This window comes from Myxine glutinosa, chromosome 1, assembly GCF_964187855.1.
Source record: "Myxine glutinosa chromosome 1, kmMyxGlut1.1, whole genome shotgun sequence".
Taxonomy (NCBI): domain Eukaryota; kingdom Metazoa; phylum Chordata; class Myxini; order Myxiniformes; family Myxinidae; genus Myxine; species Myxine glutinosa.
The window spans coordinates 70,278,716-70,295,526 of NC_136261.1; the positions used below are offsets into that span (position 1 = coordinate 70,278,716).

At 44.3% G+C, this 16,811-nt stretch overlaps 2 protein-coding genes across 4 annotated transcripts in view; both read left to right on the forward strand.

Annotated features, from left to right (window-relative positions):
- The window catches only part of LOC137424887 (uncharacterized), a 60,660-nt gene extending 53,536 nt beyond the window's left edge, over nt 1-7,124 (forward strand). For all 3 annotated transcript variants that reach the window (XM_068112773.2, XM_068112780.2, XM_068112789.2), the window contains one exon: nt 5,966-7,124. In XM_068112773.2, the coding sequence (XP_067968874.2) occupies nt 5,966-6,399 (434 nt within the window). In that variant the 3' untranslated portion in view covers nt 6,400-7,124. The remainder of the gene's footprint in view (nt 1-5,965) is intronic.
- An 8,016-nt stretch (nt 7,125-15,140) lies between these two features.
- LOC137424825 (T-cell surface glycoprotein CD4-like) overlaps nt 15,141-16,811 on the forward strand; it is a 24,536-nt gene continuing 22,865 nt past the window's right edge. Inside the window, exon 1 of the mRNA XM_078772788.1 lies at nt 15,141-15,328. Coding sequence (XP_078628914.1) covers nt 15,271-15,328 — 58 coding nt within the window. The 5' untranslated portion in view covers nt 15,141-15,270. The remainder of the gene's footprint in view (nt 15,329-16,811) is intronic.

A 16,811-nucleotide genomic window follows, 5' to 3' on the forward strand; every position in this document is an offset into this window, starting at 1 on the left:
GACACTCCGCACATCCACCGAACCATTCGCATTTCCACCCTTTCAAGCCTTCGTTGCTGCTCTACATTCATGACCCATGTCTCGCTCCCATAAATCATAACACTTCTCACACATGCAGCATACACCTTTCCCTTCAGCTTCAACGACACTCCCCCTCCTCATCAGCACGCCACTCAGTTCCCGAAACTTCTTCCATGCACATCTCACTCCAGCAACCGTTGCCGAGTCTGATCCACCTTCTCCATTCAGCATGTCTCCGAGGTACCAAAATGTTTTCACACCTTCCAGCTTCATGCCGTCTCCAAGATCCAACTCAACATTTCCTCCATCTGCAGCTCCCTCTGTGCACACCTAACATTTGAATGTAGCTGCCACACTGGTTAATGACCCTATCAGACCACTACATTTTTGATGAACCCACTCAGCGCACATTGTACATTGAATGGAGTTCACTCCGACACCCTTCCTGCACACAGCACATGGCCACTTCCCAGTTCTTTCCACCTCACCACATGCTTTACCACTTGACATCACCTTCATCTTTCCTATATTCACCTTCAGACCTTTTGTCTCCATACATTCCTTCCACTTGTTCATCTTTTCCTTCAGTCCATCCATACTTTCCGCAATCAACACCAGATCATCTGCATACAACAACTCCCATGGTAAACCCTCCTTCACATTCCGAGCCAGCACCTCCATCACAGCTACAAATAGTAGTGGACTTAGTACCGACCCCTGATGCACTCCCACCTTCACCTCAAACTCACCACTGTTCCCGTCCTTCATCCTTACAGCTGTGCGCGCTCTTTTGTACATTGCCATCACAACTCTGATCAACCATTCCTCCACTTCTAACTTCCTCAATGCCCATGTCAATACTTCGCGTGGAACCCTATCGAATGCTTTCTCCAGATCAACAAACCCAAGAAACAACTTCTTCCTCTTCTCCATGTACTTCTCCTGCAACTGCCTCACAATAAAGAGCGCGTCTGTCGTTCCTCTTCCTGGCATAAATCCAAACTGCATTTCGTCGATCTTCACCTTCTTCCTTATCCTCCTCTCCAACACCCTTTCTAATACCTTCATTCCATGCTCCAATAACTTTATCGCTCGGTACGAGCCACACTCCAGAGGGTCACCTTTCCCCTTGTATAGAGGGACAAGGGTACTCAGTTCCCCAGCCACTGGAATGCGACCTTCTTTCACCACCAGATTACAGATCTCTGCCATTCTCTTCACACCCCAACTTCCTGCTGCCTTCAAAATTTCTCCCACAACTCCCGTCGGCCCTCCCGCTTTTCTGCTCTTCATTGCTTTTATCGCTTCCTCAACTTCCTTCTCAGTTATCTTCTCTGCCGGTCCTAAAACTGGGTTACTCTCTGTGTTAATAATAATAATAATAATACATTTATTTTATATAGCGCTTTTCAATAAGCCCAAAAACGCTTTGACAGAGTACAAAAAACAAGTGCAAAAAGACAAAAATAAATACGTAAATAAATCAAAGCAAAAGGAAGGAGAAGCAGAAGAGGTAGTCACGGGTTAAATGCTGTGGGTTAAATGTTAAATGCAGTGTTGAACAGGTGGGTCTTGGGTGATGTTTTGAATGTTGTTTTCGTGATGTTTTATGTTGCCATCCCATTCATTCTCTGTATTCAACAGCATTTCCATATAGCTTTTCCATCTTCCTTTAATTCCATCTGGGTCCACAACGATTTGTCCCACTTCATCCTTCAAGCAACTCACCCCCATCACATCACACCTCTTTCGTTATCTGCTTTGCAATCCTGAATACCGCTCTCTGACCCTCTTCCGAATCCAAGCATTCTCCGAACATTTTCCTACATGCCTCCTGCGCCTTTGCTACCTCTTTCTTTGCAGCCTTCTTGGCGGCCTTATAACTTTCATGCTCTGCTTTTTCTGCTCCCGTACCCTTCGCCTTCTGCCACTCCTTGAACTTCTTCCTCTTCTCGTCAATCCTCTTTCCAACTTCATCATCCCACCACCATGTTTCCGAGTGCCTGGGTGGTCCTTTTGTCCATCCACATACCTCACCAACGGCTCCCAACAGACTATCATTGACATCCAACCACGTTCAAGCTCAACCACATCATCCTCTACCCGACTCAGCCTCTCTTTTAATGCCTCCCTTACTGTCACCTCTTTCAACCTCCACACCTTCATGCTCGGTTGGTACTTCACCCGCCGAGCTCTCCTCGCACCTCTCACCCTTATGTCGCAGACAACCAAGTGGTGCTGTGAAACAGCCTCCTCCCCCGGGATCACCTTTGTGTCCCAGAGGTGCCCCCTATCTCGCCTACGCACCATCAGGTAGTCAACAGTTGTCGTCGACCCACCTGACGTGTCCCCTTTCTGGAACTGAGTATTACAAATCAACAAATCAGCTCCATCAGCAAACTCCAAAATCCTTTCACCTTCTCCATTTCTCACACCATATCCGTAACCCCCGTAAGATATCTCAATATCTTAACTCTCAGATCGGCAGGCAGCAGCCTCTTCACTCTCTGCAGACCTGCACAATATCTCAAACTGGTCAAACAAGTGGAACATGTCTTTCAATCCTGACAAATCTCAAACTCTGACTTAGTCTCTCCAAAAAGACCATCTGGACAACCCTCCCATCTACTTTCTGTACAATCCTCTTGAAGAAGTTCTGTCACTCAAGATTTTGGGTCTCACTATCTGCCATGATTTTTCCTGGGAAAACCACATTTCCAAGCTGGCCTCCCACGCCATTCGCCGTGTGGGCATCCTCCGTCGTGCAAAGTCCTTTATGGGCATTTCTGAGCTACTCACCGCATACAAAGCTTTCATTCGCAGCTCAATTGGGTACTGCTCTCCCCTTTGGGCTGCTGCTCCTGACTCACACCTCACTCGGCTTCACGCGGTTGAAACCAAAGCATTCAGAATCATTGGTATCTCCCACGATGAAGCTGATTCTGAGGGCCTTTCTCTCTATCACCGCAGGCAGGTTGGTGGTCTTTGTCTTCTACCGACTCCTCTCCGGCCTTGCTCCCCCTGCTCTGCCTGTGCTCTGCCCCCCAAATATTCCTGCAGGATGCACAAGATCTGCCAGCAACCCTCTTCTGCTGAACTGCCAAAATCAACTCACTGCTCACCTTCACTCTTTCATTCATCTTTTTTCCCGCCTTTGGAACAAGCTCCCACACTATTCCATCCCTGGCCTCCCTCCAGGTCTTTAAAACAGCTGTTCACCACCATCTCTTATCTTCCCCCATCCAAAACCTTGATCGTTTATACCCTTGTTAAAACGCCACAAATCCGCCTCTCAATCCCCAACTTCTTTCCTGAAATTTCTAGTAGTGTTCATTTGCGTTATACCGTGTACCCCTCCCTCCTCCCCCAGCCCTCCTCCTTCCACAGATCTACCGACGTCACTGTTCTCTACTGTTGTTGTGATTGTGTGTTTCCCTCTCTCTCCCCCTTTTTGTCTCCCGCTCCCTTCATTGTATGTTTCATGTGTCTGTGCATGTTTTCATGTTCAATGTGTTAGCTCTTACACGAGCATCAATTCTGTATACAAAAAAAAAAAAAAGGATGTAACAATTGAACATAGAAGGGTTTCAAAATGTATAGCTTCCCTGCAGATGCTGGAAGGAAAAAAAAAAATAGGAAAATAAAGTTCGTTTGAGATGGAAACCGACTTCGGAGTCGTCTCTCTGCCAGGTACATTGTAGTGTACCTGGCACAGATCCAGGGCCCGCGGATAAATGTATGTGTACATTTATGTGTGGAGCTGTAATTTTATTGTAGTTGGCAGTTGGGTATAACTCATAAAAAAACATAAATCATCATGTGTCGATAACTTATGACATATCAAGAGCATTCTGGCAAATTTGCTTGTAAGTAAAAATGTCACTTTTGTAACGCAAGTTTGGTACTTGCGAAATCGAAGATTCAAAAGTAAATTGGTTGGTCTGGTCTGTTATTCTGTCTGTCTGTTTGTATGTCAATCGCCTACAGCTCAAATTTTTACTCTGATCTTTCCGAAACATAACCATCAGGTAGAGGTAGTGACAAGCTGGAGGCCGATTGTTTTTTTTCAAGTCAATGGCTCAAAAGGTCAAGGTCACATAAATCGTCAATTTTCATTTGTTTGACTTGATATCTATAACTGTACATACTGTAAATAAAACCGAAAAACATGTGGACGGTGAACCCTCGTCGAAGTGAAGCCTTGGTCTTTTAATTATCGACCCATGTGAGCATGTCTCTTAATTACATGCTGTTTGAACATGAGCTGGACTGTCAGTACATCGATGAATTATTATTACTTGTGTACACCCATTCCCTATGGGAGTGGCAGGAAAGGTCATTCTTCTCTGGGGGTTTTAGATTACCGTAGATCTAGGATCGGTCCTCAAGAACATCGGAGGTATGGCTTAAGCATTCAAGCAAAGACGACATTCAAAACATTGATAAGGAAGGAATGGCTGGCTTTGCAAGCATTAGCTAACTGATTGGTAACTGAACAAATTCCGGATTTCCTCCCTTTCAGTTTAGTTTTAAACAGCATTAGCGACTGTTTAAAAAGGTAATCAAATGTGTGTGGTTTATCATAGTTTTAGTTCTGGTAGAGGGTGCTTTCACGAAAACGGCACGATAAGCGCTTTATACACATTAACGTGGCATTTGTTCAAGGAGGAAACACCACTTGGGGAAATGGGGGGGGGGGGGGGTGGTATTGTTCGTATTAATATGGTTTTGTAATAACATTGATACGTTATCATTATCATGAGTGTTGTTATGACTTTTGTTTTATAAGCGGCCTTCAAAAAATGTCACGATATAGCTATCTTAACACAGATATACACCTCAACATGCAACCCCCTTGGCAGGGAAAGCCCCCATGGAGGGTGGGGGACATTAAATCGCAACAACCTCCAATGTGTAACGCTTAGTACTCATGTCATCAAGTTTGGTTGAGATTAGATAAGTAACGATCAAATGTATCACAGTCAAAATCAGTCAGATAGACAGACACCAAGTTGCGTATTTTAATATGATTGGGCCTTGACTACGTCTATTAATTATGTTTTAATTACAAAGAGAAAATCCCCACGTGGAAAAGAGAAAAGTCCCACGTGGAAAAGAGAAGCCCCACATAGCAAAGAGAAAAGCCAATCGTGGCAAAAGGAAAAGCCCCACGATTCAAACTGAAAAGTCTCACATGGCAAAGGGAAAAGTCCCACGTGGCAAAGGGAAAAGTCCTCACGTGTCAACGTGAAAAGTCCCACGTGGCAGAGAAAATGGTGCCCATGTCAACAATTTCACCCCGATAATAATAATCAAATGGGATATTTTTGTGATTTTATTATTGTCAAACCTCAGTAACTTTTCAAAATCATCAGGTTGAAACTTACACAGCTTATTTGTATGCATGTCATATATGTGTATAAAGTCTGCTCAAAATTAGTCAGAGGTCAAGGTCAATGGCATCCGAAATATGTAAAACACCTATTAGGCCACAATTAGAAAACGTATCAACCAGATTTGCAATGCACACCATTCAAACATGTAAAACACTGAATAGGTGAAATTTTCGAAATTGTAAAATTGCTGTTTCCATGGCAACTATTTTTTATTTGGATTTCACAAGTATCAGGTACACGACATCTTGTTTGTCAATCGCCTACACGTCACATTTTTACCCTGATCTTTATGAAACTTAACCACCTGGTCGAGGTAGTGAGAAGCTGAATGCTTGTTATTTTTGAGGTCAAAAGGTTAATGTCATAAATCATCAATTTTCATCCAATTCACTTAATATCTATATGTATGTGGTGTCCACGTTGAAATGAAACAGCTTTTGAAGCCTTATAACCTTTTATGTACAAGTTTGGAATGTTGGACAGTTGGACAGTTACCACATCATAAATATATACAGGTTTCTACGCTTAAAATTTATTTTGTGTTTCAGATTTCGTTATGATGACCCCACAAGAAAAGGAGAAATGTGTGTTATGGACGGCCGAATTGAAGTCACCTGCCCCAGTGAAACGACTATTCTGTACAACGTTTGACAACGAGCCACTGACCCAAAGAGACCTCTACGTGTGGATGAAGAAATTTGAGGAGACTGGCAGTGTTCTAAAACAACATGGTCGAGGAAAGCACAGAACATCAGAGGAGGATATTGAACGCATACGTGCTGCCTTCCACAAAAGCCCAATGAAGTCCATCCGTCGTGCCAGTAATGAACTGCAAATTCCACGTTCAACTGTGCATAAAATCGTGCGCACGCAGCTGCAGCTCTACCCACATAAGCTTCAAATGGTTCAGCAGCTAAGAGTGGATGATCATATCAAAAGGAGAAATTATGCTATGCACGGGGCTCCACAGTCTGGACAATAACCCTGAGTACCTGAACCGGGTCATTTTCTGCGACGAAGCAACATTTCACACATGGGCGCGTCAAACACAATTGCCGCATCTGGGGAGCGGAGAGTGCACATGTAATCCATGAGGTCAAAAGAGACAGTCCAAAAGTTAACGTTTGGTGCTGTCTTATGCGTAACAAGATTGTCAGCCCATTTTTATTTGCAGAAAAATCTGTGACAGGCCATGTGTACTTAGACAGCTGTGTGTGGCACTGCAGGTAGAGGACTGCCAACCAAACTTCATATTCCAGCAGGATGGGGCTCCTCCACACTCGTCCCATGATGTCCGCTCCTTTGATGCCTGGGTGCAAGACCGCTGGCTGGGTAGAGATGGACCCATTTCCTAGCCACCAACATCACCTGACCTTACCCCGCTCAATTTCTTCTTTTTGTGGGGTTATGTGAAGAGCAAGGTATACCACACAGTTGCAGAACATTGTTCAGCTGAAAGAGCACATCACAGCGGCAGTGGCCTCCATAACCCCTGAGATATTAGAAAATGTGTAGAGGGAAAATGAGTACCGTTTTGACTTAGTCCGTGCTACAAATGGTGCACATGTTGAATGTTTACTCTCACGTACCCTAATGTGCCCGAATGATATGTACCCATATACAAAGTGAAACTCAAGCATGCTGACGATGTGCTGTGTGAATATTCATGTGTTTGCATTATTCAATAAAAAATGACAAGGTTTCAAAGTTGTTTCATTTCAATGTGGACACCCTGTATATACTGTCCTGTGATTCCCCTCGGTGAAGACTGGGAAATCACGAATAGCCAAAGCGAGCGTTAATGGAGGCGTTCAATTCAACAGCGGATTTTATATCTTCACGCGGGAGGAAGAAAGAAAAAGAAGAAGCTGAAGAGATTATCTGGACGGCCTCCTTGATGTGTTCGCCCTGCGAAATTACAGTACATTCAGAAAGTATTCAGACCCCTTCACTTTTTTCACATTTTGTTATGTTGTAGCCTTGTGCTGAAATCGTTTAAATTCATTTTTCCCTCATCAATATACACTCAATACCCCATAATGACAAAGAAAAAACAGAATTTTAGAAAGTTTTGCAAATGTATTAAAAAAAATTTAAAAACTGAAATATCACATTGACATAAGTATTCAGACCCTTGTTTTTTTTTGTATACAGAATCGAAGCTCGTGAAAGAGCTAACATTTATCAAACAAACAAATCAAACAAACAAGTAAACAAAGTATATAAAAAGGGGAGCGGTCGACAAGATGGGGAGAGAAGGGGAGGAAGCACACAAACACAACATTTGAGAGCAGGGACATCGGGAAATGTGTGGGAGGGAGAGGGCCTGGGGGGAGGCAGGATAGGTATAAAACGCAAGGACACCAAGGACTTCCAGGAAAGAAGTCGGCACCTCAAAAAAGTGGATTTGGGCTGAAATTAGCAGGGGTAGAAAAGATCAAGGTTTTGGATTGGGGAAGATAAGAGATGGTGGTGAACAGCCGTTTTAAAGACCTGGAGGGAGGAGTGGGATTGAAGAGAGTGAGGGAGTTTGTTCCAGAGGCGGGAGAAAAGAGGAATGAAGGAGTGAAGGTGAGCAGAGAGTCTTGATTTTGGCAGTTTAACCATAAGAGGGTTGCAGGCAGATCTTGTGTGACCTGCAGGAATATTTGGGGGACAGAGCCCAGAGAGAGCTGGGGGAGCAAGGCCGGAGAGGAGTCGGTCGAAGACGGAAAGACCACCAACCTGCCTGTGGTGAGTAAGTGAAAGGCCGTCGGAGATAGCGTCATCGCGAGAGATTCCAATGATTCTGAACGGTTTGGTTTCAGCAGCGTGAAGACGACCTAGGTGTGAGGCAGGAGCACCAGCCCAGAGGGGAGAGCAGTACTCCATTGAGCTGCGGATGAAAGCCTTGTATGTGGTGAGGAGCTCAGGTGTGCCAATGAAGGACTTCGAACGACGGAGGATGCCCAGTCGGCGACTGGCTTTGGAGGCCAGCTTGGAAATGTGGTTTTCCCAGGAAAGATCATGGCAGATAGTGAGACCCAAAAGCTTGAGTGACAGAACTTCTTGGAGAGGATTATTCAGAAAGTAGATGGGAGGGTTGTCCAGTCGATCTTTTCGGAGAGACATCGTAAGAGTGTGAGATTTGTCAGGATTGAAAGACATGTTCCACTTGTTTGCCCAGTCTGTGATTTTGTCCAGGTCTGCAGAGAGTGAGGAGGCTGCAGACTGCCGATCTGAGGGATGAGGAATGCAGCGGCAGAGAGTGGAGTCATCAGCAAAGAGATAGAGACGATTTTCAAGAGAGTCAGAGAGATCATTGATGAAGACCAGAAAAAGCACAGGGCCCAGAACACTGCCTAGGGGAACTCCAGCCTGAACAGGAAGAGGAGATTAGAGAAACCCATTCAGGGCCACACGTTGACTTTGACTAGAGAGGAAGTCCGCCAGCCATGCATGGAGATTTCCATGGATACCAAAGGAGGAGAGTTTGGTGAGCAGAGCGGGGTGCCAGACCGTATCGAAGGCACGTGATATGTCACGGGAGACAGCTCTAATTTCCTGTTTGGCATTGAGGACCTCCATCCATTGTTGAGACAGCAGAAGCAGCATGTCCAGAGTAGAGTGACCTGGTCCGAAACCAAATTGATGATCAGAGATCAAGCCATTGGAGAAGAGGAAAGATTTCATATCCGAAGCAATGATGGATTCCATGACTTTGCTGATAATTGGGAGAAGGCTGATTGGTCTGTAGTTGCTAGGATCTGTTTTTGCACCTTTTTGTGCAAAGCGGTGATGTTGGCTGATTTCCAAGTAGATGGCAGTTGACCTTGAGCAAAAGAGAGGGTGAAGAGAACAGAGAGAGGGAGTGAAAGAGCGGAAGAACAGGATTTTAGGACCCGTGGGCTGATGCCGTCAGGTCCAGTTGCAGAATCAGAGTCGAGGGTTGACAGAAACTTTTCCACCTTGTCAGGAGGAAAGGACACGGAGTCCAGGAGCAGCTGGGTACGACTGGGTACGGTGGGTACAGAGAGGGATGGGTTTGGGACACAAGATTTAGAGGCAAACACAGAGTTGAGGCATTCAGCTTTTTCACGTGTGGAGTCAGCTGTGTAGCCGTTTGAGGTAAGGGAGGGGATGGAGGGGGAACAAACACCAGAAACAGATTTGACCAGACGCCACCAGGATTTGGAAGAGGGAGACAGATAAGAGAGTTCGGTCTTGAGAACGGAGAGATATTGTTTCCTGGCTCTCCTGAGGGTGGACACACACTTGTTTCGGGCTTTGTGAAAGGAAATGAGATTTCCTTCCGTTGGATTTGCTTTCCAGGAGACAAAGGCAAGTTGTTTCTGGGCAACAGCTTCACCACAAGATTCCGTGTACCATGGACGGGAGGAAGGGTATGACAACTGAAGACAAGATGGGATAAATCTGTGCATGAGAGAGAGCAATTTACTTTGGAAGAATTCCCAGGATGAGTTGATGTCAGAGGTGGTAGAGATGGGAGACCAGTCCAGATGATTGATGGCTGCTTGAAGACCGTGCCAGTTGGCCTGAGTGAAATTCCAGACTCGTCAACGCTGAGCAGGCTACCTGAGAATGGTCAGAGAGATGTCCACTTTAACAAGCACATGATCAGTTGAGCCGATTGAAGCAGAAGAAGAGCAGCAGACATTTTCAGGGAAGTTAGTCATAACCAAGTCCAGAAGAGAAGATGCACCGTTGACTGAGATCCGGGTCGGGAAATTGACAGATTGTGTCAGTCCCAGTGAGTCGCAGAAGTCCTTTGCTGGATGAGCCATGGCTGGTGAGAGAGGTACCCACACCCAGCCAACTGGCATGGTGACAATAAATTGAAATCACCACATGTGAGGAAGAGAGAGATGGGATGAGTAGATAGAAGTTGGTCCATATTATCAGACAGCGAGATGTAGATGGAGTCATCACTGTTTGGTGGACGGTACAACACACATATGAACAAGAGGTGGGAGCGAAGGGGAAGCCGTAGCCAGAGGTATTCCTGGGGGTGAGGTGGAGAGAGTGCAGTGCAGGGCGAGTGAGGAAGAGAGTTTTTGATAAAGATAGCAACCCCACCTCCAGGACGAGGCTCAGGTCTATCATACCGGAGGAGGGAGTAACCCAGGAGAGATACTAAGGAATCAGATACATCATGAAGGAGGAAAATTTCTGTTAAGCAGATCACGTGTGGTTTGTCAGAAGCAACCTGTATGGAGAGATCAGTTAAGTTTGAACGAAGGCCCCGGATGTTTGAGGTCCATACCATTAATGAAGAGGATTGGGGAGCATCGGATACAGAACAGGGGGGAGGAAGGGTAGGGTGAGATGTGGAAGAGGTGGTAGAGGTAGCTAGAGCTGTTGAAGGTGTGTCAGAGATTTCAGAATAGCTCGGAGAAAGGGAAGGATGGGGTGGACAAAAGGTTTGATGGTGATTGGGTGAGGCACAATGAGGTGTTATTTGAGGTGGGGGAAGAGCGAGGCAGAAGGTTGGGGGAGATGGAGGTGAGAGTTGGAAGGGGGAAGAAGCGGGGAGGACGCTTTGAGGAGAGGGAGTGAGAGGGGGGAAATTGAGAAGAAATGAGGGTGGGGAGATTTGAAGGGGAGGAGCGAGGGGGGAGTTTAAGAGGGAAGGGACAAGGGGAGGGATTTGAAAGGGATGGGATATGGGGGAGATTTGGAGGGGAGGGGCAAGGGGGGAGATTTGAAAGGGATGGGTGATGGAGAGGATTTGGAGGGGAGGGGCAAGGGGGAAGATTTGAAAGGGATGGGTGATGGGGAAGATTTGGAGGGGAGGGGTGATGGGGAAGATTTGGAGGGGAGGGGTTATGGGGAAGATTTGGAGGGGAGGGGTGAGATTGGATTTTAGAAAGTGTACGATTAATGGGAAACTAACATTTATTGCAAAATGAGTTTCTTGTGACCTTCGAGTCAAAAATACGTTTAAGGACGCTGGAGGGAGGATGGAGTGCAGGAGAGTTTAGGGAATGTAGAAAAGAGGCACTGTAAGAGATGGAATTTTTTTTTGGGATGAATAGATTTGGTGAGCAAGTCAAAAGCAACCTTTTAAAGAAGAAGAAGAAAAAGGTGTTATAATATACGACGGAATACAGAACTTGAGGGGAAAGTGTAAACATTTTAAAGTTTAACAGTGAAAACTATCTGGGGAAATGGGGGAGAAACACGTGGTCGAAGAACGAACGAACGAATAAGAACGAATAAACGAATGAGAACAACGAATAAGAACAGAGAAGGAAATGTTTTTTTTGTTTTTTTGTTTTTTTTTTAGTTGAGATTTTAAACAAGGAAGTAGGCTATGGGGTGAAAAGACTGGGAAAAACAGAGAACGAAAGTTATTGGAGCACAAACGACGGACCGCTGAGAGAAAAACAAAGCCTCAAGTTTGGACACTGCACAAGGCCTCAAAAGACACGACACGAATTAACACGATTTTCTATACAGGTATGAAAGATTTGCACCGAAAATCTTCCTCGGGACACACTATACGAACACACACCATAAAATAAATACAGTTATAACGAAAATACAAATGGGAACAATCACTTCACTTCGATTTCGATGGAGAGCGTGGACAGCTGCGAATAAACGAAACCTCGCCGGCAAGACCGGAAGCGGAGGTCAAAAATGCTATGACATTTTGCTATGACACTTGAAATTTAGCTCAGGTCCCTCCCATTTCTCTTGATCATCTTTGAGATGTTTCTACAGCTTGATTGGAGTCCACCTGTGGTTAATTCAATTGATTGGACATGATTTGGAAAGGCACCTGTCTATATAATATGTCTATATATAATGTCTATATATAATAATGTCTATATATATACCTGTCTATATAAGGTTTCACAGCTGACAATGCATATCAGAGCAAAAACCAAGCCATGAGGTCGAAGGAACTGCCTGCAGAGCTCAGAGACAGGATTGTGTCGAGGCACAGATCTGGGGAAGCCTACAGAAAAATTTCTGATGCATTGAAGGTTCCCAAGAGCACAGTGGCCTCCATAATTCTTAAATGGAAGAAGTTTGGAAAAACCAGGACTCTTTTGAGAGCTGGCCGCCCGGCCAAACTGAGCAATCGGGGGAGAAGGGCCTTGGTAAGAGAGGTGACCAAGAACCCGATGGTCACTCTGGCTGAGCTCCAGAGATACTGTGTGGAGATGGGAGAAACTTCCAGAAGGACAACCATCACTGTCTATATATAATGATCTATAATGATCTGGACAACCATCACTATAACTCCACCAATCTGGGCTTTATAGCAGAGTGGCCAGACAGAAGCCAAACAGTTCAATCTTGGTTTCATCAGACCACAGAATCTTGTTTGAAATAAAAATCGATTTTTTTCTGCGTCAGCAGCAAGGGATGCTGCGTCATCTCTGTCTACAGTGAGTCGCACCTCCTTCCACCCCCACAGCACCTCCTTCCACCCCCACCTCTTGATTGTCTGTGGTGATTTTAACTGTCACCATGCAAATTGGTAGTGTGTTGATAACTCTCTCACCAGTTGCAGCACTTAAGGAAAGGACTTCTGTGACTCCATGGGACTGACTCAAGATGTGACGTTTACCACCCAGATTTCTGTCAATGGCAAATCCTCCCTTCTGGATTTGGTTATGACCAACACTTCTCCGGGAATATCTCTTGCTTTTGCTCCGCTCCAATTCGTTTATTTGGCCATGTGTTTGCGAAGGTCATCATGTCTCGAGAACAACCTCGACACCGGCGAGTCTGGCAGTTCACTCAGGCAAACAGGCAAGGACGGAAACCAGACATTGTACTTCAGGGCTGGTCTCCTACATTTACCACCACTGCTATTAACTCAGCCTGGGAATACTTTGACAGAAACCTGCTCTCCCTTATGCACAGATTAATCCCGTCTTGTCTTCCGTTATCATTACCATCTTCCCCCCTTCCCTCCCTCCCACCCCCCCCCCCCCCCCCTTGGTACACTGAACCTTATGGTGAGGCAGTTGCTTGAAACAGCTTGCATTCTCCTCCGAGAAGGCAAACATGACTGCAGACAACCGAGCATCATTCCATAAAACCCATAATAAGTGGGTCCATTCTCAGGAAAGTCAGAACACAAAATCTTGTGTTCCCAATCCCGTGCCCTCTGTACTCACCCTACCTAATCACAACAAACTGCTCCTGAGCTCTGTCTCTTTTGCACCTGAAAATGTGGACAACTTTCCGACAACCCTCAACTGATTCTGCAATTGGAGTGAACTGAAACTAAAAACTTACTCTGCTGCTTTTGCCCTTCCTCTGTCTGCCCTTTTCATCCTATCATTTACCCGAGGTCATTATTCCATCTGCCTGGAAAACAACCAACATCAGTGCATTGCAAAATGTGCAACAACCGATCCCCTCAACTACAGACCTTTTAGTTTACTTCCAATCATCAGCAAGGTCATGGAATCCATCATCACAGTTGATATAAAATCCTTCCTTTTCTCCAACGGCTTCATCTTAGATCACAAATTGGGATTCAGTCAATGTCGCTCTACCTTGAACATGCTGCTTCTATTCTCCCCATAATGGATGGACGCACCAAGGCAGCGTTCTCGGCCCCATCCTATTCCTAATCTTCATCACTGATCTGTCTGACTCCCTTGAAATACTCCATCACTTTGCTGATTACTCCACTCTCTGCCGAGACATCCTCCAGGTAGACAGGCAGCAGCTTCATCCCTCTCTTCGGACCTTGACAAAATCACAAAACTGATCAAACACTTGGAATATATCTTTTCATTCCGGGAAATCCCACACACTTGCTGTTTCTCTCTGAAAGAACATAAGGTTTTGTTATGGCACGTGATTCAAACCGGGTTTTGGTGCAATATGTAAATTATCTGGCACCTGCCCCATAGCTTATGATACGGAGCTCACTACGACAACTACTACTAGTACTACTACTACTAGTACTACTACTACTACTACTACTACTACTAGTACTACTACTACTACTACTACTACTACTACTACTACTACTACGATGAAAAAGGGGAAAAACCTCCATAACCGTTACCACCGCATTGTCACAATCAACCCGCTATGCAAAGGCAAAGGACCACTCTGGACTTGTGATATGGAAATAACTACCCGAGGGACCTGCATGGTGGTTCCAATTACATTTGGGGCTGGTTCTTAGAACCACAACAATATAAACCCATGTAAAAGTTCAATTGTTGTATGAGTGTGTGAAGCGCAAAGACAAAACACGCCAAGAGAACAAAACAAGCATATTAGTTATGCCTTTGGTTCAGGGCCATTCGTTAATGAAAGATAACCAGCGCCTTGTCGAAACTGTCACTCCTTCTGTCCTTCATCCTCTCAACAACTTTTTAATCCTTTTATTGTTCTGATTTTTAGACCAATGAAAGACCGGTACTGCATTAGATGCCACATGAGGCAACAGAATTCCATTATCTTTTCATTCGTATGAAGATGTTTGTCCCAACAGATTGAGACAAAACTATTCTGGAGATACTTAAATACAAAAGTAACTGAAAAGAGCATTTAATAAATCATGATTTTCAGTCTGTCCTTGTACACAAAGCTCTTATCTAGTCGATCATGTTTGTACATTTATCAAAATAGGGAAGTGTAATCATCCAGGTGTATCCTGTGTTAAAATCTCATATCTTTACAATCATTTCCGGTGTAACATGATGTGCCATAAAAAGATATTTCACCCTTCCCCTTCCCAATCCAGACGAGCTGGTTGTTCATTTTTCAGGATCAGTAAAAGCTCGAAGTCCAATAAATACTTTCAGAAGGTTAAAGACGATCGATAATTATTGATCAGAAATTCTGGTGGTTTTAACAAATTCTCATCATGTCAAACCCCAACATCCCTCAAGGTCTCCTCCTCACATTCTTCATTCTGCTTCCGTGTGAGTACATTTCCTTATTGCAGATAAAATACAAAATCTCCTTCATCGAGTCTGAATATAAAAGTACAATTTCATTTCATTTCATCCACATTATCAGACAAATTCATGTTCTTATAAATTCAGAAGTATCAGTTCCGATCGGTATGTTCCATCTCACTATTTACTTGTCATTGTTCTTCAACACACTCAATGCTTTTGATGGGCCATTCTGCATTGTTCTTCAAGAAGAACTTGAAACACCCGAACAAGGACCAGCCGAACCTGGATTATAATCACTGAGAATCTTTTTGCAGTTTCTTAAAGTATGTGAATGAAAACGATTATCATCCTCACTTCGAGGTTCATCCTTGCTTGTTTTCGTTCTCATCGGACACTTGTTATTTTGCTCTTGTACATCTTGACTTCCTTTCAAAGTTCCAATTTATTGGGTTGCTCAGGTTTTCTGGCTTGAAATTGCAGGAAGGTTTTTAGCTTAAAAACGACCTCCGATGTCTACTTCATTCCCTCTCACTCAAAATGATACAAAATAAGGAGGGAAATAAGGAAGAGATGAAGTTAGGTGACATATTCACTCTGATGCTCCTGCAAGTCTAACCCTGTTCCTCCAGGATACTCAAGCAACATCAGGGGATTGATAGACAATGGATAAGAGCCACTTTCTCTTGGGCTTCATGGAGTTAAGAATGGCCATTATTTGCCTTGTGATGATCAAACACACACACACACACACACACACACACACACACACACACACACACACACACACTCACACACACACACACACAAACACATACACGGGCAAATCCACGGAAAATGTGACACCAATGACAACGTTTAAAATTGTCATCACAGTCTCATGTGGATCAATGGGGCACAAGTTGATCTTTTCAGGATTGGAACTTTCCTGACATAAAGTGAAACATTTTGGTTTTCAGAATAACTGCAAATTATGTGTATATTGTAATATTGTAAACAACAGCATTTGCGGCCTACTTGCTTCCTGCATTTCTGCAAGCCCACATATCTGAATGATTAACTTGTATATGGTTTAGTATCTTTGTATGACAGGTTATCAAACAAATTACAAAAATCAGATGATTTCATTTCTTGAATAAACAAACCGTTGATGAAATTTTATGGACATTGATGTGGGGGTAACATCAGTTATCAGAACCACCGCACGTTGAAAGTCCCATGACAGCCATGACGTTATATGTGATGGTGGTTGATAGGTTTAATCGATGGTGAAACCCCTCGCAAACCAGTCTGGATTTAGAGTGAATGGAGATTTTTTTAAATATAAAATTATCTGAATAGAACGTGTAACGTCAGTTACCGTAGCATCAGTTAACTGAATGTGCAACATCACTTACCAAGGATAACTTACCTCTAATTCAAAAAGTGGTCTTCATGTTCCCAGTTTTGACACTCTCGTCCTTTTCCATCACACGAGGGATGTAATCACTTCCTAGGGGTCAACCGA